The sequence below is a fragment of the Aptenodytes patagonicus genome, chromosome 3, assembly GCF_965638725.1.
Source record: "Aptenodytes patagonicus chromosome 3, bAptPat1.pri.cur, whole genome shotgun sequence".
NCBI lineage: Eukaryota > Metazoa > Chordata > Aves > Sphenisciformes > Spheniscidae > Aptenodytes > Aptenodytes patagonicus.
In genome coordinates, this window is record NC_134951.1 from 104685783 (window position 1) to 104707604 (window position 21822).

At 40.9% G+C, this 21822-nt stretch overlaps 1 protein-coding gene across 3 annotated transcripts in view; it reads right to left on the bottom strand.

Moving 5' to 3' along the window:
* UBR2 (ubiquitin protein ligase E3 component n-recognin 2) overlaps positions 1-12408 on the bottom strand; it is a 58659-nt gene extending 46251 nt beyond the window's left edge. For all 3 annotated transcript variants that reach the window (XM_076334473.1, XM_076334474.1, XM_076334475.1), the window contains exons 1-4: positions 12316-12408; positions 7752-8011; positions 4846-4924; positions 1951-2064 (exon numbers count right to left, since the gene is read on the bottom strand). In XM_076334473.1, coding sequence (XP_076190588.1) covers positions 1951-2064; positions 4846-4924; positions 7752-8011; positions 12316-12393 — 531 coding nt within the window. In that variant the 5' untranslated portion in view covers positions 12394-12408. The remainder of the gene's footprint in view (positions 1-1950; positions 2065-4845; positions 4925-7751; positions 8012-12315) is intronic.
* Positions 12409-21822: the final 9414 nt, after the last annotated feature.

Below are 21822 nucleotides of genomic sequence, written 5' to 3' on the forward strand. Positions count from 1 at the left end.
ATTTGTGTGTGAATAGAAAACATTAAAAAAAACTCTTCTCTGAAAGGATTCTTCTTCTACTATTTCAAATTTTTGATGTTCAGAACAACTAGTCCCTCTTCTACAAAGCTGGAAAGGGAACATTGTATGCCCTGTAGGTCACCTGGACGTGTACTATACATTGGGTCACTGACTCAATTCATCATTTGATATTTTGAAGTATGTGTAACTGTTAGCCAATTAAAATATTTAACAGTAGCCCAATTTCGTTTTAGGATTACCTAATACCAAATTCTATGTTTCACTACAGTTTACATTGTATAAAAATGGTCACAATCTTTTCAGAACTCAAGCCTGCATTATCTACAGGAGGCCCTTGACAGTCAGCAATTCACCTGTACTAGTAAAGTTTATTCACCTACCCATCCCAAGATTCTTTTGGAGTATTTGGAAGCTTTACAGAAGTGTTAATAACTGCCATTTCTCTTTTTTGCTTCATTTAAAACTTATCTAGGGTATGGAAAACTATTAGTCACCAAAAGCAAAGGCAAATCTTAAGCAGCAGCACTGCCTCCATTCCCAGCATTTTCAACAAAGACATGTATCTGGGCAAGGCAGAAAACAGTCTCTGATAATGCTCAACAAATGATCCTGGATCTACCTCAAACACAACATTGCATAACGTAAGAGATCTCAATCCCCATCACTCACGGGGAAGAAACACAAAGCCTGCCTAGTACCTTAATTTTTCTGTCACTCACACTCACTGTGTGAGTATCTTTGGACATAGAAGTTCTGAAATCTTGGGAGGACTGCTACAAGTTTTCTAAGGTTGCCCACTAACGTAAACTGGCATGTAGATCAAGTGGTGAGTCCATGCAGCTGCGCTAGAGTCTTAGGGTTGAGATAGCGATAGTAGATTTTAGAAGGACCACTGTCACTGCAAATACAGTTACAGTTGCTTCACTTAAACCATCAGATCAGCAAAATTACTGCAAAAATTCGGCTTATATTTTCCCTTCAAAAAAATCTCACAGAAATTATATTACATAAGAACAGACATGAGTGGCTAGACCAGAAGCCCAACTAGCCACTCTCATTCCTGAGATGTAATAACAGATACTAAGGGAAGAGTATAAGAAAAGGACAGAATGCTCCTCTGGTCTCCAGTAACTTAAGACACTAATACTTCCCACACCAAAGATGGTATCTACAATTTTTAAATGGCCATTGATCATTTTTTCCCTCTACAAACATGTTTAAATTTCCTTTTGAACACATGTAAACTTGTAACAATGGTGTTCCATAACAGTTAGTCCAACAGCTTGAGTTCATGCTGTAAGAAGTAGCATGTCTTTTTGCATTTAATATGTCCAAGTTGTTATGCTATGAGACATGGTGAAGGTATGTTCTCTATTTACCTTCTCCATACCAAACAAGCTTTTATAGTCCTCTATCTTACATCTCCATTACAGCTTTCCTGTAACAGCAAGTTATTTTGATTTAAAAAATCTGTGCACTTTACTTTGGTAAGAATTGGAACATATGTTGCACAGACAGATTAATTTGGCTTCTTCAGGCACACGATTACATACATGTTTGGTTTTTGGGGGGTTTTTTGGGTTTTTTTGGTTTGGTGTTTTTTTTTTTTTTTAACACGTGGCAGACTCCCTTCACCTTTCAGAATAAGACAGAAAAACAAAGCAACAGAACTAAAGCTGCAGAGGCGACCAAGAACATACAAAATAAAGCCTTCAAGTAGAAAACGTCATTCTAAACTCCTTAAGTTAGACAAGATATTAATTTTGTCTAACACATAGTGTGGTTCAAATATTACTATTACATTTCCTCCCCATCTCTCATGCATGGTATACAAGACTAAAAATAACCTCGTATGAATGAGTTTTATATATACACACATATATAGACAGTTAACAATGTTTTGAAACATGCCTCCTCAACTGTTATTACCTCTTCTTCTGCAGTCTCTGAAGTGTTAAGTTCATGCTTTTGACAGTAAGGACCTTCTTTCCAAGCTTCTGTATCACCACAGTCACAGAAACCTCCTCCACCTGATGTTGTCATCTAAAATTATTTAAAAACAAAACAGTTCATGTGAATATGCATATACATACATGCACATTAAGAAATGAGTAGTCATAGATAAACTACAAAAGCATGACCACAACACCCGATGGCTTTAGCTGATACCCTGTTAAAAAGCATAGTGAAACTATGCCTGTTTCTATGATGGCTGAAAGCTTATCTACTTCATCAGTCTGCCTATGCTAAAACAAAATTTAAAAAAAACAAACAACAACAAAAACCAACAGAAGCTTCAAACACCCCCATTCTGCCCCACCTGAAGGCTGTGGGTTTTTTCTGGTTTTAAGTTTTTCTGAATCTATTACTTGCAATGCCATCTGTACTATTTCAGATTCTCACATTTTTAATCTGAACAAAGCTATATCGTTTCATATAGCATTATTACACAGTGAGTAAAAGATGTGCTGTTCACAGTAACAGTTTACAGACAAAACTTACAAACTGTCCACACAAGTCTTAGTAAGCATAGAAAAAAGTATCTGAAAACTGTATATTTACACTGTTTTAATAAAATGGATTTTAAAGCCAAGATCACCTCAAATTAGTAAGTGTAATAATACTCTTTTTGAACCACAACTATTAACTGATTCATAGAATTCTTCTTCTTTCATTTTTGGCATACAGGTACATTCTGTACATACAGGTACATCCTACAGTATCAACAAAATTAGACAGACATTTGAAACAACATTTGCTTACATTTTTGGATGTCACCTAGACTTGTTAATTCACTAAACCTACATACAAGAAGTATGCTGATATCAGCAAATTGGGTCGGGTTTCTTGGGGCAAGTTGTTGTGTTTGGTTTTTTCTTCCTAAATCCTAGTGCTCAACGTAACCATGCAGTGATCGAATTTACATTAACAGCAGTGCAGTATTGTCAAAAACAGATTTACAGAAAGGCTGCACCGGTAGTTTTCACTTCGCTTCTTAGTTTAAAAACACACCAAGGCCTTCTTGGGTTTGTTTGTAGTTTTTTTTTAACTAATCATAGAATCATTTAGGTTGGAAAAGACCTTTAAGATCATCAAGTCCAACCGTTAACCTAGCACTGCCAAGTCCACCACTAAACCATGTCCCTAAGTGCCACGTCTACACGTCTTTTAAATACCTCCAGGGATGGGGACTCCACCACTTCCCTGGGCAGCCTGGTCCAACGCCTGACAACCCTGTCGGTGAAGAAATTTTTCCTCACATCCAATCTAAACCTCTCCTGGTGCAAGTTGAGGCTGTTTCCTCTCATCCTATCACTAGTTACTTGGGAGAAGAGACCGACACCCACCTCGCTACAACCTCCTTTCAGGTAGTTGGAGAGAGCGATGAGGTCTCCCCTCAGCCTCCTCTTCTCCAGGCTAAACAACCCCAGTTCCCTCAGCCGCTCCTCACAGGACTTGTTCTCCAGACCCCCCACCAGCCTCGTTGCCCTTCTCTGGACATGCTCCAGCACCTCAATGTCTTTCTTGTAGTGAGGGGCCCAAAACTGAACACAGTATTCAAGGTGTGGCCTCACCAGTGCCCAGTACAGGGGCACGATCACTTCCCTACTCCTGCTGGCCACACTGTTTCTGATATAGGCCAGGATGCCATTGGCCTTCTTGGCCACCTGGGCACACGGCTGGCTCATGTTCAGCTGGCTGTCAACCAACACCCCCAGGTCCTCTTCCACCAGGCAGCTTTCCAGCCACTCTTCCCCAAGCCTGTAGCATTGCATGGGGTTGTTGTCATCAAAGTGCAGGACCTGGCACTTGGCCTTGTTGAACCTCATAAAATTGGCCTCAGCCCATCGATCCAGCCTGTCCAGGTCCCTCTGCAGAGCCTTCCTACCCTTGAGCAGATCAACACTCCCGCCCAACTTGGTGTTGTCTGCAAACTTACTGAGGGTGCACTCGATCCCTCGTCCAGATCATTGATAAAGATATTAAACAGAACCAGCCCCAATACTGAGCCCTGGGGAACACCACTTGTGACCCGCCACCAACTGGATTTAACTCCATTCGCCACAACTCTTTGGGCTCAGCCATCCAGCCAGTTTTTTACCCAGCGAGGAGTACACCTGTCCAAGCCATGAGCAGCCAGTTTCTCCAGGAGAATGCTGTGGAAAACGGTGTCAAAGGCTTTACTAAAGTCTAGTTAGACCACATCCACAGCCTTTCCCTCATCCACTAAGTGGGTCACCTTGTCACAGAAGAAGATCAGGTTAGTCAAGCAGGACCTGCCTTTCATAATTCCATGCTGACTGGGCCTGTGCTACTGTACTACTAATAGCAGTAGATTACTAAAATAAACAGCATCTACAATTTTAGTTTGCTATTTTAACTTCATGTTTAAAAACAAACAAAAATTCTACTATTGTAAAGAATTTGGTAACAATTCAGATGTTTAAAGGAAATGGTTTCTTAATAAAGGTTTTTCGGTACCTTTTAAAAATAGTCAAACATCAAGGCCAAAGCAAGTCAAAAAACAACTCTAATGCTGTAAAATTCACTAAAGGGCACATGTGAAAAATAACACTCACATTTGTAAGCTTAACTGTCATGCATAAAATTTCATTGCTCAATATTTTAAAGTGTTAACTTTTAGAATTTACACTCAGATCAAAACACTCAAGTTCTTGTAAGATTATTGCAGACATAATTCGAAACTTTGTGTTCATCCAACATTTTGAAATTATGTATACATTCTTAAACTTTAAATAAGGAGTTTCATACACATACAGAATTATTAACAACTACATCATATATTCCAGCAGTATTACTAACCCTGTATCGGTGCTCTCTATGAATACTTCCAAGAAAGCACTCCATGCATAACACACAAGTTGGGTCAACTGCACAGTCTCTGAAAACAGCAAAAAAAACAGGGGGGGGAAGCAGCATTAAACAAATGTTTTTGCCTTTAATTACACATTTTACAACAGGTAATTTTCAAATATCACCAACATGAACCTTCTGATTAATGTATATATTATTCTGAAAGAGGAAAGGGATGGCTTCCAAGGAGGGGGAAACAAATGAAGGAGGAAAAAAAAAAAATCGGTTCTCATAACAGAAGAGGCTTTACAATATTGTCTGGGTAGCATGTATATTTGGGCAATATAGCCATTGCCTTCAAGAGGTGAGACAAGTATATAAGCAAGTAAACAGATGGATTACAGAACACAATATAGACAGGTAAACAGTATAACCCCAAGCAAGTTCTCTCTAGTACAGAGTACAAGCATTAACAATCTCCAGCAATCAGAGAAGACATTTTTTCATTGAACACTGGAAAGAAAGATAGCACACAACAGATTAGATCAAACCTCTGCTTCCAAGTTTAGCCCTACAAGCTCACTGAAGAGGTCCGAGAACACAATTTCCTCAACCAGGAGATCAGAGACCATAATAAGGTCCTGTCTACAAGCACTGCTATATTAGATAGAAGTAGTATTTCCAGCAAAAGGGGCTAAACAAATGAATGAACCAATTATGCATTACATTTAACTGTCTCCTTGGGAAACACTGAAAATACATGAACCTATGTAATGCAACTGACTTCAAGGCACTTCAAGATTAAGGGGGTCAGGTTTTGCAATGTAAAAATAACTAAGAGAATGAATGTCTTATGATGGTTATTATTAAAACACAAATTCAGAGAAACAACTTATTTTGTTCAAAAGAAAACACCAAAGACCCTATGAAATGTTATTATCAAGAACTCTCTTGATTTCATTTCACCAAATAAATTAAACCAGGTAGTCACTGAAAGATAATCAGGCAACCATGATTTACTATGCATAAAGTACCATTTTCACATTTGTTTTCTCCAGAGGAGCCACTAAAGGTGAAAGTGTCAAAGCAAAATTATACAAAGCTCTTCTGTTTTAGAATAATTTATGTTTGTGGCATTTCTTTTTTTTTTTTTTTTTAATTAAAAAACCCAAAAACTTATTGCAACAATATGCCTACAGTATTGGGTAGATTAGTTCTACAATATTGGGCATCGATTTTTCAGAGCCCTAAACTTGTGGCAATATACTTACAAACTCAGAACCATTTGCCAAGTAATTTCTCGAACAAATAAGGGTGCTTATACCTAAAGCAGAGGCAAACCTGTAAGCTTCACAACTGGACAGAAAAGCCACTGCTTCTAATATATTTCATGGACTCGGAAAACAATTCTTTTCTGTATCCCACAAAAGTTTAAATTAAACTCTCATTATTCTTCATTACCAAAGAAAATTAGTCAAAGAAAATTATTAACACACAACAGGAAACATGAACAGTTTTACATCTACGTTCAGTACTTAATCGAAAGAAGATGAGACTTCATCTTGATAGCAGCAACAGCAAAAATATTCTGTATTCACTGCTGACCCTGACCTGAGCAGAAGATCGGACAAGATGGCCTACCAAGACATCCTTTCTAACCTGAATGATATTATGATTATATTGCTGTATTTAAATCATTTTTTTACTGCAACAAAGACCCTGAGTATGAACAGTACATTAACTCATTCTCTAAATTCTACACCAATGGACTACATTATTCTATGTTTTCATCATACCTGACAGTATTCTCAAGGATATACTTTACATATTGAGTTGTTGGTCTTGAAAAAACAAGTGTTTAGAAGAAATTAACAGAACTCCCACAGTTTTCATTAGTCAATATGAAGACCATTTGATCATTAACATATTACTTCTAGGCTGCAATGCAATTTGACTTGAATTAAAACACTAGTTCTAAGGTTTGTTTTTTTTAGTTCTTTGGCATCAGATTTCATGAAAAGGTACTAAAGAAACTGTGGAAATTCTTTTTATAGCCTCTGATAGTCCTCAGCCTCCCACTTTCTAATTCTCTACCCACATCTCTCCACTTTTTCACAAGTGTGAAGGAAGAACCTAAGAACAACTGAGAGGAGATGGAGTTTTCTTAGTGGTTGAAAGGACCTAAAGTACCCACCAGTTTAACCTCATCCATCTCAAGATAGGAGGTCTCAAAACATTTCCAAAACTACCTATTCTAACTGATCATTGAAATAGAAATGCAGAAGAGGCAGCTTGCTGAGTTAAGTATCTCAAGTCCACCCTGAATCAGAACTTCAGCGAATAAAACCAACAAGGTATCATGTTTTGAGAAAAGGAGAGCACTAGAGAGTAAAATTCTTCTACAATCATTCTCTCCTTGTAAATGAAGGGGATGGAAACCCAGAAAAATAAACCCTCCAAATAAGACAGACATTCTCTCCCCCCGTCACCCCACCAAGTGGGGGTTACGCCTGTTTTAGCATCCAAAAATTGGTTTAACAGGTCATGGAAAGAGGTCTAAAATACAGGATAAACACTAACAGCTGATATTAAACACCTGAATTACACGCACATACACCTGCACGCTTACTTCTGATTAATGCCCTTAAATCACACTGACAGTTCACCCCAACCACTTTCTTAATCTTGCATTTGTTTTGTACAGAAACACTCTACATTATACTAATTAATATTTTTCCATTTACAAACCTGTAGTGTGTTAATTTTCCCCTGGTCCCACCTGTCATGAAATACTGCAAGGTTACTTTAAAAATACATTTGGGGTATTAACTTTTCATTAGGACAGTATATTCTTATTGAAAAATATTCCATGACTTCACAAATTATAAATACTTCACAATGCTAAGTTGAACTACCTGCAAGAATACGTAGGCTCTCCCACTTTAAAAACTCGGCCACAAAGATGGGAAGGTTTGTTCGCTTGCTCGAGCTTTGGAAAAGCAAATGCAGGATCTTCACCACAAAGATACCATTCCATTGGTCCCAGCAAAACGTGTTGTGCCAGCATGTCTTCTCTTTGCGGGGCAGGGTTAGGACCCCTGCAGTAAATTTTTGGTACATAATAGGCCAGATGCTGGTATACTTCTTTCTGAAGGTCATTTGCTTGCAGCCATTTCTTTTAAAGTAAAAGGAAAGAGAACACAAATCATTCATTAATAAAAATACCAAACATAGTTCTACCCATCAAGATGACTTTTTTATTTCTAAATCAAAAATCTAAAATGGCATTGCAAAACTAGAAAGTCATGCTTCCTTCTAAATGTTAAATCTAGATGACCACAGAAGAAAGACATTAGGAAAGGAATAATTTCTTTCCCTGCTTGCACATTTTATCCTTTTGACATACAAAATTATTTTCAAAAACACAAGATTTAAGAGACCAAATTCTTAAAAATTTTCCTCTGGGATGCATGACAAGTGAAACGTCCCAACATCAGCAGTGACTTTTAGGATAAGGCCCAAACTATGCTGGTTGCATTTCTTTGGAGTGCAGACTGATGCTGCCAGCTGGGGACACAGAGGAGCAGCGGAAGCCTGAAGCTGGCAAGGAACAGGCAAAGAGAAAAAGTACAAGGAGAATGGCAAACACAGCATTAGGTAACAGTCCCTTTCTTATTTAATTTCAACAAATTACCTATGAAAATGAGGGGGTTTTGGTTTCTCCTACCACCAAAATAACTTATCTGAATTATTATTTCAAGTGTGATGTTAGATCCATGAATCCTCTTAGTCAATCAATTGTAAAAAACAATGTTGACAGAGTTTTTAAAAGCCATCAAACTTCCGTACCTGCTATAGGCCACTGAAAAACTCACAGCTCTTTCTAGGTTTTTCTCCCTTGTATACACACACAGAGTAAAAAAAAAAAATCCTCTAGGACAACATTTGTTTTATTTCTGCCCTGTGGATTACAATTTCATAAAGGTTTAAACTGTAAATTAAGGCTGCAAGGTTTTTATAATAAACAAATGGGAGCAAGCACATACTGCAAGCGTGCACTGATTAAATCTTGTGTTACATAAACAGCCTTAGCATGCCATTTCTCATTGGAAATATGACAACCAGATACCCCCTGACAACTTCAGAAAAACAATTCAGAATCAGCCTAAAATTGTACATGAAAACCAAGAATTAATTTACCAAAATAAATGGGTTTGGTAATCAAATGTTACAGCTTGATTTACTCTGAATTATTTATGACTTATTTTTAAGAACTTATGTTTGATACAACACAGTTGTAGTAAGTTCTTCAGGATACAGACATATAGAGCCAGTAGACCATTTGTGCCATTTAAGAATGGCTGCATTTTTGCCTTTTTTTTTAATATACTGTAGTATTTTCATTTACTAGACTATGTTTTCTAAAGCAGAACTTCATATAAAAAAAACCTTATTTGTCAGTACAGCTCTTAGTAGAATAATACGCTTTCCTCACTTCTCTTTCCTTGACTGCTTAAAATCATAATCAATCTACTAAATCTTTCTGTATTGATCTAGCTTTGATGGTCAAAGCCCAGATTTTTTCCAAGGAAGTCCATGGGAAAAGCTTGCCAAAAAGCCGTATGCAACAACCTAGAAGTTTACAGATAATCTCACCATTCCCACCGGGATTCAGAGAATACCGCACAAAAATGAAAAAAGTAGTTTTCATTACTAAGAATTTGATTTGTTCTTCTTCCTAGCTCATTAATCATCTTCTCCTCTCCTTTCATCATTTGTGCCAAATATCTACTACCACCAGGAAGTGACCCAATCCCAGTGAAACCAACTTAAGTCTCTCCTGTGATTTCCATTTAATAAGATAATTTTTAGATTATTTTCTAGGGCATATATTAGTTATTATGCTTGCATTTTTGTCAGCAAAATACCTTTAATTTCAGCCTTTTAATTCAGCAGTACATTACTAGCTAGAAAATACAAAGTGCATATTAGCTACACTACAAGCTCAGACAAATACCTAGCCAGAGAAAATTCTTGTTCCTCGAGTAAACAGCTTTCCCATCCCAAAAACTCTGGGAGTAGTTGCCGGAAAGTTAGGCGTGGCAACCCTGAATGTCATCACACTTAAACCTCTTTGTGGAGCCAGTTCTATATGTATAACTGTGCATACAGTTTTGAAAATCAGACCCTGGCTAAAAGAATATCAGAAGTAAGTACAAGCTACTAGGACAAGGAAGCAGATGTCACTCCAAGAGCTACTAGGAAGGCAACTCAAAATACTATTATGCATGTGCATGTAAAAAAAAAAACATATACATATGCATACATATGTTGCACTGCCTTTCTAAATCACTACCTGGGAGGCACCCATCTCCAGTAAAACTACTCAAAATTTTGGAATTCGTTCTTTAACAAAAATATTTTGTATTTAGACAAGTATTCAGTCAGTATTTGTCTATCTTCTATCCTGAAGTCACATGTAAGAAAACCTGATGTTCCACTCTCCCAAGAGAGGTTTTTATTAAAAAGAGAAGTGTATTCCTCTTCACTTCCTCCCCCCTCAGACTTACTCTCCTGCAGCCATTTTTGACTGCCCTGGAAAAAAAACAAAACCAAAAGCATCGATCAAATAACATTTTATGTAAGTAAATACCTAATGGTCCATCAGGATTTCTATTAAATCCACATCTAAGTAAGAGATACTAGGCGAACAAAACATGTAATACAAAAAAGCCATAAAACAACTCAGTTTACTGTTTCAAAAGCTAAAAGGTACTATTTATGTTTTTCTTAGCTACACAAATAAATATTTGCAATGTAGGCTCATGTTCTGTTACAGATAACTTACTCTTTTGATTGTTGTTCTTTGGAAGTTTATCATTAAGTTGTTGCAACTAGAAATTGAAGTGTAAAGTGCTGCAACTATTGCTTTGGGCTGACATTTGTTTTGTTAATATTGGGCAATCAGCAAAGTAATGCTATCAGCAAAGGAGGGAGAAAAACAATGCTAAAACCCAAGTACGTTGTTTACTTACACAATCAGGCAGCGCCAGCAGCATTTAGCTGCTAGCACATTGTAGATTTGAGAGTGATAGATCTCAGAATTACAGCTTGTGCTGGTGATCACAGAGAATAAAAATGAAAAAGAATTGACTAAGTTTAAGCTGGCACTTAAAGCTGGTACCTATAGCAAATTCCTAAATGTGTTCTACTTGGTGCACCATTGCCTACAGCTTAACTACAGAGTGACCCAAAAAAAGCATCTGCTACTCGCACAAACGAGGCAGTTTGGGCTCAGTATGGGCTACTATATGAAGCGTTTGATGGAATTATTGGGTTTTCTGTTGAGGGGAAGGAAGACTAATCCTGGAGCTAAACTAGCTAGGATACAGCTAACTATGCACATTTGCCCATCTAATCATACCTTTGTCTGCACTGTAGATATACCACCATAATCTGAATTATAATATTGTCTTTTATTTTCTTTCGGAAAGCAGCCAATGTAATTCTCATTGAAATACACACAGACAGCTCTTCAAGGTCTTATCCTACAGACATGCATATGAGCAGTCCCAATATTTTAAAATATATATCCAGTTCCTCAAATGCACAAGATCTGGCATCTACACCAGAAACAAAAGTTTCTCTGAAAACTTTACCCTCAAGACTTCACTCCTCTTCCCTTACAACTACTCTTCATAAAAGCAGGGAAAGTATATAAACAAGAGTAGATTACTTCAAATATTATATTGATTCTACTAATATTTCCTCTACAAGCGCCCCATTCTAATAGTCCTAAGGTTAACTAGTGCAAGCTTTTGCCAGAACCGCATCTTAAATACCGGGGGGACTGAAGAATCCCGTAATGAATCTTCAACACTACAAAGCATATACGGGGTCAGACATCCACCTAAATTAATGGGGAGAGATGTGAAAAGGCAGCGAACTAGATAGGAGAACTAAACTTCTCAGCTGCCTGGAGCAGGCGAGGAAGCAGTAGGCGAAGGAGCGAGACGCTGAGAAGCGGCCCCGCTCCCACCGCCGGCGTTCGCGCCCGCCGAGCCCCACGAGCGGCGGGGAAACGCGGCCGGCCCCGGCTGGGGGTGACCACGTCTGGGCGGCTTGCTGGGGAGCCACCTGCGCCAGCCAGAACAACAGGAAAAGCCGGTCGCTCGCCGCGATTGATTTCGGCTACTGCAATAGCGACGCCGGCGACAACAGCAGGCTAAGGCCAGAAAGAGACGCCGCCGCCAGCCAGGGGCGCCCTTATCAGCAGCCCAGGCAGCGACACCCCCTCACGGAAAGCCTGCTCGTCCCCCGACCCCGGGCACAGCCTCGCCCCGGCCCCGGGAACGGCCCCCGGCCCTCACGGCCCCACCGCCGGCCGGGCAGGCCGTACCGCCCGCCGGCCTCGCCAGCCCCCGCTCCTTCCCCGCCCCAAGCACTTCTCGCCCTTCCGCCCCGGGCCCGCCGCCTTACCACGGCGATCTCCTCGGCGGAGCACTCCAGCAGACTCTTGTCAATGGCCTGCACCTCCGCCTCCAAGTCCGCCGCCATCTTCTTCCCCCCCCCGCGCCGCCGCCGCCGCCGCCGCCAAGGCAGGGACACCCGGAACCGGGCCCGGCCGGCCGCTCTGCCCGGGGAACCCACTTCCGCCCCGCCTCCGCCCGCTACGTCACCGCCCGCGGCGCCGCTCCGCCCGCGGGGCATTCTGGGAGTTGTAGTTTTTCCCCGGCACACCCCACCCCACACACGCCCGCGGTCTCCTAGGAGACGGCGCCCATTGCTTGGGGCCGTGGTGCGGGACGCTGCGAGGGCCCAGCCCGGCGCCGGGGAGGGCCGGCTGCTCGCCACCCCCGCGCCACGGCCTTCTTCACGCCGTCGTTTGCCCTTCTCCTCTCCTCCAACGCGAAGCGGTGCCCGGGACGGGGGACATCTTCGGTCTCACTGGCAAAGCCGGGTGGCCCCCACACCTGAAGCCCGCTCGTCCTCACAGGCCCGGCCTGTCAGCGCGGCCCGCGGGTGAGGGGGCGGCGAAGGCTTCCCGGGAGGCCCCCGGGTACCCAGCATGGGTACCGAAAAGAAAAAAAATCAGTAAATTACGTGAATCTGGCAACTACAGCTTTAAGACAAATGTTACTAAATTGCAGAAGCTATAAATCCTGTTGCTCAGCCATCCTCCATCCCTGGCTCCCACAGGGGCCGCGCACCACCCAAGCTGCAGCGTTGTAGCTCAGCCTTGCTCATTCAGGTAGAGCTCCCGGTTGGCACCTTAGAAAAAGGTCACCACCAACAAAACCAGCAAACAATCATCCCCCGTAACTCTATTTCATTTTCCTTAAGACAGTCCCTGCTTCGCCCGAGGTCTTTCAGAAAACCTGTTGTACCACTGTCATACCCCTGGGCTTGCCTGCGTGTCGGTGCTGCACCACTGTAATTACAGCCAGGCCAAAAGCCGAGCAGACGTGTCTGACTTTGTGTGTACGGCCACACGGCACCTGAGCGACTGCGTGAGCCGTGCTGAGGGCTTCACACCACACCTTCCTTTGCTTGCTGCGAATTTCTGTGTGGACCTAAATGTCATGCACAAATTAAATATTATTTCCACCTCGCACCCTCTGTCAGCCTTCCCGGAGATAAGGACCCACCCTGCAGGAACCTACACCAGCAAATACTGCTGAGGAAGTCTCTGCTCTGGACAATTTACACTCCCAAATTTAGACAATGCATGGGGGGGGAATAAACAGGCAGGAAAGACAAACCGAGTTATAATTGCCTGAAGTACTAGCCGAAGGTGGCCATAAATGTTGCCTTCACCAAACATTACTAACTTACAACAAAACTGTGCGTTAAAAGTGAGTTCCAGTTCACAGTTTATATTCCTTAACAATTTTTAAACATTCTCATAGTGGATATGCATAGTTGGGTTTTCCCTTTTTTGTCTCATTTCTTTCTTCTTCCTTCTCCTCATTCCCCCCTCAACTAATTGAACTATTGAGTTACCCAGGGGAGAGACACTATCTTGTATCTGTCCAAGCAGTAACAAATACATCTATGGCCATATATTAACATGAGAAAGAAGGTGGGCTGCGTGGCATTGCCTGGCTACTCTCGAAGAGATTAAACGTTCCCTGCATCAGGGGGCAGCAGCGCACGCTCGCATATTAGTCATGCTGTATAAGCACTTGTTCCTGAAACCTCAAGGGTTTATAAATCATCGCATTTACTTACATATTGTGTTTGGGAGTTCTGGGGAATTTTGAGATGAAGGGAACATACACGTCTGGAAAGACTGATTGCAAGAACTGAAAAAGATGGGTTTAGCCAGTGCTATGAGGGAATCGTAGAAGGATGGCCTTTAGAATATTAATTTCACCTCCTAATATTCTAAGAATAAGCTTAATTTCCCTTTGATTGTACCCTTACTATATGCAGGGTACATCTTCTTACTGTATTCATTTTTATATCTTTGCCACTTTTTGAATAATTGTTCTTAGAAGACAGAAAATAATTATATATTCCTTAGATCAGTAAAGCCCACGCTGCTTCTCATTCATGTGCTGTTGATGCCTAAGGAATACAGAACATGACGCTTCTTTGGAAGAAGGCAGAGGGTGAAAGCAAGCTGTATGATTTAATTGTCTCTCCTTCTGGGCTGCATGAAGAAAATGTTAGAAAAATCCTGGGGTTTAGTAATGTGAAAGGCATCTTATTTTACTTAGAAAGGTGGGTGACCCAAACAGAAATTAGACTGCAAAGCCATTATTTCAATATGAGCATAACAACTTCCTGGGTATCATTTTTTATAACTTTGGGTAGAATTTTCCATAACTTTTAGCCTGTGCCATTAACTTCATAAGCAAAGATATTATTCAAATTCAGGAAAAATAATTAAGGTTGAGGAGACTGCCTTTATCTTCTGCCAAAAAGCCTAATTCTTCCCAGGTCTATTATCAGATAGAAACTGAAGAAAAGAAATCTAGAGAATTTAATGTTTTAACAGGGTTCACAGCAAACCTTCATAGCATTACCCTGCCAGCTGATATGTTTCTGGGTCTCACCTTGCTGTCAAAACACAAGATAGCCCACAGAATGTTACAGACTATGGTTATGAAAGATGCAGATATCATCTGTTATCTCTTTCACCTCCTGACCTGTCTGTTTAAGCACTGCTTGTCTCTGCCATTAAAAAAAAAAAAAGAAAAAGAAACCAAAAAGTAAACGGTACTTTGACTGGGGGTCAATTAACTTGATTAGGTTCCAGTATTTTTAATAAATGCTGCATCCATTAAAAACACAATGTAAAGAGGCACAATTGAGCAAATATTAATTATGACAGTGGAGACTTGATGGTTCCTTCCTAAAAACTGTTTTAGAAGCTACTAATGAAACAAGATATTCCACACTAGAACACTGCCTCTCGATGCAAGTCCAACAGAAGTCACCAGCGGCAGCCAAGCTGAAGCCTGGCTATTTTGAAAGAGAAAGTGCCTCCAGCAGAGCATGCTCCAAAGAGGTGCTCTGCTTACAGAATTTATTGTCATCTTGGCTGAGTGCTGCTTGAATGTGATCATCTTCAGGGCCTGTTGCATTTGCGACTAGGAATAGATGAAACCATAAGGTAAAGGGATGTTGGATGGAATTTTTAAGTGCCTGGTTTGCTGGTGTGTTCACAGTACATGCAGTCAATTTAATACCACTGTATTAATTTGAATGTAAACAGAAAAATATTGCATATCTAGGCTGCAGGGATAGGTGTCTTCTTTATAGACTCAGAAAAATAAAATTCTATTTATTTTTCCCCACATTGATGGAGTTTTCTGGCAATCATTATGAAAGGCAAGTCTTGTGAGAAGGATTCAGAAATGTTTCTATTCTCTGTGAAAGGTTCCTCTCCTGGTGCAGTTAAAAAACATTTTAAAAGCATTTATTTCCTTGTCTGCTCTCTAAAACAATGCTGCAGTTGTAACTTAGTTTCCAAGTTTAACTATTAAAGCAAATGATCAGCATTTTGCTGTATTAAGTTGATATTACGTACCTGTATCTAAGATCATCACCTCGCAAAGACATTTGTATCTCTTTAATCTTCCCTAAGTCAGCAACCCTTTCCACCAAATAAAGCATGTGTCTAAGTGTAGGATTCAGGTTAACGGTAATTTTGATAAAACAGTTTGCTTAGCAGATACTGAATGACCAAAGTAGTGATTTTTACGTTGCAAATACAATTTTTAAAGCCATTATCATTTACATGGTTTCCCTCCCTTCCTCTTCAGTGCCGGATGAGGTAGGTTTGTAGTCACCATCTCCTACACTGTCTTCAGATAAATTCAGATGGTAATTCTTTTATTTCTGTACTGCCAATTCCAATGACAAATTATGCTGACCAAAATAGAATTTTGCCTGTGATAATGTTAATTAAAAGATGAATTGTGAATGAGGTGAACAATGACACCCAGTACTTGGTGGATTGATAAAACATAGTTCGCTAAGCAAGACACTATTCAGAACAAAAGAGCACACGGTAATCTGCAAACACAGGTTATTTTAGGAATTTGGCTTGGAATTAGAGTATTAAAAATACTGTCTGACAAACTGTAGGCGATTCTTTGTTCCTTGGAGGCACTAGTGCTATAATATCGGCCCTTTTAGCAATAAATCAGAATAAGCTTATTTCTTTTCCCTGCTTTGTCTTTGCATGATCCTAGATTATAGGTGTATAATATTCTAAACATGATGACAAGAAAAATGATTAAAAAAAGATACTAAAAGCAGAGCATATTGTATAATAACAGTGAACATAGGAGACATAATGGAAAGCATAAAGATACTGTGGCCATCTTCGCATCTTGTGAATGCTCTCTGCAAGTCTAGCAAAAGCAGTTACATAACTGATTTTTATTGCATTAGGCAACAGCAATATTGCTAAGCAAACCGATGTGCAGAATTAGAAAGCTTCTTCCACAGTGGAAATGAAGAAAAAAGACGGAGGAAGGGTTCTCACTTAACATCCAGTAAGAGGGCAGGGCAAGAGGGTGTGCATCTTCATTAGTGGATCATGTCAGGATGACAACATGATTTATTCTCATCATGCAGCGTCTTAGAAAAAATACAGTGCAAACTCAATCCATGATAACTTCGCTGCTTTCTGCAGTGTAACGTGTCAACAGTCTAGAGCTCAAGCTGGTAAGTTAAAAGGCCAACCTCTAAAAGAGATTTAACGGGAGCTAAGATAATAGTCAGTAATGAGTTGTACAGGGGGGAAAAATTAACACGGGAACAAAGGAAAAAAAATACACATGCAAAAATGTGCCTGATCTCATTCGTTTTCACTGTAAATTCAGAACACTGCTAGTGTATATTTAGACATAGCCGTTAACACAAAGAGGTCTGTGAGCTGGTACCAAGAAAGCCTACATTTGTGGTGCAAGGGTGGTCAGCTTTGACACCTAGGAAGGTGCAAGCACCACTTGAAAGTTTTGCTGTAGCTAACACCCTCCCCCCGCTTATTCACTGATGCCGATGAACATACAGGCTTATGTTGCAACCTTCCCCTTAGCAGGCCTTTCTTTCATGTGGTTGACTATTTTTCAAGCTTGAACAAACTTAATTATCCTTGAGACTTCTGCCACTCATGTTTGTGCGGCAAACAAAGTGATAGGAAGGAGGGTATACAGACAGCTAGCCACCCATATGAAGTGTAATTGTGTATGCTATGTTGCCGTAGGACCAGACTTTTAAAACCCCTGCACTGAGAAAGAGCAGTCATGGTATTTAGCATCAACTGCAGCACAAGAAAGTGCGTTGTCAAAGTTCAGAGACCTAAACCTGTTATAATGGGTGTAGGATATGGTGAAGTGGGTAGGTTAAGCAGTGCTGCTACAACAGAAGAGGACCTTCTGAGTCACGGCCACTTTGGTGGCCGCCTTGCAGGAGTCTCTGTCTTGAGCAGAAGGAAAAATCATGCTTTTCCATATTCGCAGCACTAGGTGGCAATACGCTGCGCCGGCATGGCAGTGCAGAAGGACTCTGCTGCTGCTTCCACTCCAAGCCCTCACCAGCTCCCACTCGCTCCGGTCTGCAACCGGAAGGGTGTGGGTGGTGGGACTGGAGGAGCCATCCGACTTCAGATTTTTTTTCTCTCAAATCAAACTTTAACTGCTTAGTGACTGGTACTTAGGAAAATTCAAGACATTTTTGGAATGAGTCAGGTGTTGGAAGACGAGAAATGTGCTGTGAAATGCGTGGGGGCCATGGATAGGGCCTTGGGTGGTAGGAGAGGCAGGAGAGGGAGAGAAGCAGGAGTGGTCGAGGAGTTGCCCGCAGAGGTGGATGGCAGGATGAGCGCAGCTGCGGTCATCCTTTGGCAGAAGAAACTGGAGCAACCTCCTCCAGCAAGGCCGCTGCCTACAGCACCGCAGAGGAGCTTCTGGGTGTCATGAACAGCTGGACACCACGATGGTGACGCTCAACGACATTGCTTGTTCTCGGCTGATAAAGATGAGAACTGATACCGAACCACTGCAGGAAGAGTTCCTGGCTCCGTCTGAAACCACATTTATGTGCAGTTTCGCAGGGGATGCACAGAGGAAATGGGAATGTACAGTCCACAAGCAAAAGCAGGGTGGATGAAAGGTTTATCTAGGAATATGAAAATGCTTTGAACAAATGAACTAACTCTTCTTCTTTTCCCCTCCATTCGCACAACGGAGCAATTTTAAATTAGAACAGGTTGTAACAGATTTAATTTAGATCACCATGGTGCCTAGTGTAATGCTACAGCATTTTCTAGTTTATCTTTTTCCCTGATTTTAAAGGGCTAAACAGTTTTTAAATTGTGAGTTTGTTATAGAAAGTATGGCTGCTAGACAGTCCTAACCAATCAGAATTTTTTTTACTGCACCATGATTAATTTTGTTGGATAAAACTACTGAAATACAACTGAAGGTAGAAATAAAAAGCATTTAAGTGCTGTACAGCCATGATTTACTCTTCAGAGATGCATTTAACGCTGTCTCCAGCAGAACAGCTTCATCCATTTTCCAAACATTCATTTGTTTATTTCAAGATTAGTCTCAGTTATAAACAGACATTAAATCACCTCCAGGCCCTAATACGTTGTAACGAAGTATTGTAAACCATGTAGTATGTTGGTTTAAACAATGTAATCAGAAAGCAACAAAACCATTTTCTCCTGGTTCTTGCTGGCTCCCTGACTTCTTCTGTCTGTTCGAAGAAAAGTTCTTTTTAGTCTGTAAATGTCAAGGTCAATCAGAGGTCAAGTTTGTGCTTTTGAGCCGTGGTTCCTTTCAGGTTATTGGCTTTGTTTTATTACTGAAAGAAACCATCCATTTTGGCATATAGAGCAAAGAAGTCACGTAATCCTATTAAATACAAAACCAACATGTACAAATAATGGTGAGGGTTTGACAATCGCACAAAAGCCCCCTTTTTCTGCCCACGGTTAAGCCTGCACTGAGTAATTAATGGTCCTTCTATGAGCCTGTCTACGCTGGGAAAACTGCCTAACTAGTTTTCAAAACACTCGCTCAAAAACTGGTTACAAGCACAGCCGAGAGCCCCTTTTAGGCAAGCTGGCATCTTCCTACCGCGATGCTCAGGAATGGGAGGGGGACAGAAGCGGATACCTGTCGCCTTCCATCTCGGAGCAGAAAATGGCGCAAAAGGAGACAGGCGCAATCCTAGGCAGAGGATCCTTGGAAGCAGAGAGACTTGAATTAACAAGGAAGAAGGAGGGAAGCATCTGTAGAGAGTTAAGGATAAAAGGAGGTACTTTAAGTTATTAGAAAATAAACTTGCTTTGTTGGCAGTAGAGAGAAGAAGTGGAAAGCCAGGCACAAAATCTAAGACATAAAAAATTAACTACAAATACCTCACTGATTTCCTTACGAAGAATGTTTATGCATAGTGCAAGGTCAGTAGAAGAAAAAATTAGGAAGAGGAAACAAGGTATAATCAGATGTTAAAATGGAGCAAAGAAAATGTAGGATAATTTAAAGAAAACTGTCCTCACAGTGGTATCTACACAGAGGTAACCAAGGGAAAATGCTGAGGATTTTCATGTTCAATTAGTTATGATCAGATGTAAACTATGGGCTTGCAACGCTGTCGGTTCTACTTGTCACTTCTTTGAGGACAGTCAACTACAGTACGTGAAAACTACTGAAGCTGTGCAAAACCCCATTTTCATAAACAACATTCATAACATTATTTTCACATCCCTCAGACAAGGATATAGGTTATCACAACCTTAAAATCTGTCTGCTGGCAAGGCAAGACATTACCATCCTAGAGCGCATGCAAGCATATGAACCAACTGGATCTATTACTAATAAAAAGAGATGAGCTGATTGAGAGTGCAGATAGCAATTGCAGATAAGATGAAGAACTGCATGAAACGTAGGCAGAAGCTGCAGAAATGAACACCAAACCAGACATACAATTGAATATGATAAACATTACAGAAGTGGAAATGGGAAGCAGAGAAATCTACATTACCCAGATTGTGAAACAAGCCTTACAAAAAGCCAGACAGTAAAAGTTTCCGGCCTATCATATTGCAGGGTCAGATAGACAACAAAGATGCTTGGAGTTTAAGTGTGGAACAGGTCCAAGATCTTCCGATAGCTTTGTAATAGGAAGGGAAAAACACTGGCACACCGCTAGGGAAGGACCTCCACGCAGGACTGATCCTTAAACACAGACTCGAGAGGTTTTTGGCAGAGACTTCAGTGAGAACGGTCTCTAATGGTGCAGTCTTAAAACAAGTCTGGAAGAAGCCTCACTCAACCCTGGGTTCAATCCCTGGGTTGAGCATATTTTAAGAAGGCCACAGGTTCAGTATGAATAATTAGGGCTGAATTTATTTTTTTGTCCTCCTTTGTTCCCAGCACATCCCTCAAGTAGTGCAAAGAAAGTGAAATGCACCCACAACACCCCATCTGGGGATTTCCTCAACTGATATACAATCAATGTATAATTAGCTCCTTTCCCTCTCTCTGGGGTGCAGAGGAATTATCAGTGTCTCAATCTTCAGCTATCACTAGCTGCTAGATTAGTCAGCTGGCATGGGACTCAAACAAAAAGCCATGGAGCTGTACCTGTCCTCCCGAGGGGGTTTAGAGGAGATGTTTGCACAATAAGAGGACATATACTCTGTAAGATATATACCCGGAGAAACACAAATGTGTGCCTTGTCGTTGTTAGAGTTTCTGAATAAAGTGAAATGGATTCTGCAGACCAACACATCACCTAAAGGAAATGTCGATTTGAGAAACCTTTTTTCCCTCCCTGGTTGTGACTCCCCGTATTTCTTCAAGCTTTTCTAGCAAGCTGGCAATGCTGTGGGTACCGCAGACTAAGAGATGCGCCTTCCAGTCCCCAGCTTATCCAGTCATCACTGGTGGGTTCCCAGGGAGCTCTCAGGTACGGGAGGACAAGTTGGTACTACACATGGCTAGAAGAAAACTTTGGAGACTTTTATAGGAAAATTCCACACTTCAGTGACCCAGAAGAGAGCATTTTTGTTTTTCCCTCTGGAAACAATCTCATTCCCAATTTGCACCATTAGCTCTCTTCTCAACAGAACAGACTCAAAAGTCTGTGACCTTTAGTCTCACAGACCTAAGCTTGTGTCTGGAGCACCACACGGAGGTGGTGTTTTGGGGACCCTCTGTTTAATTTCCCAACTTCCATATTTGTTTGGAGAGTCACAGGCCATTTGAATGGGATGGAGGTAGTTTCTTATCTCTAGAAGCAAAATTTGTCCATCAAAAAGCATACTGTAAGACTTCACGTATTTACATATCCCTGGATTTACTTGCCATCTGCTGCCCTTCAGCTGCTGCTGGCAAAACTGCCACAGCTATAGAGCAAATTGTTTTTCCTCTACTATTGATTTTGTTAACCTGCTTTACCAGGGGTCCCTTGCAGTTCCCCGTCTCACTGCAGCTATGCAGTAACTCCATC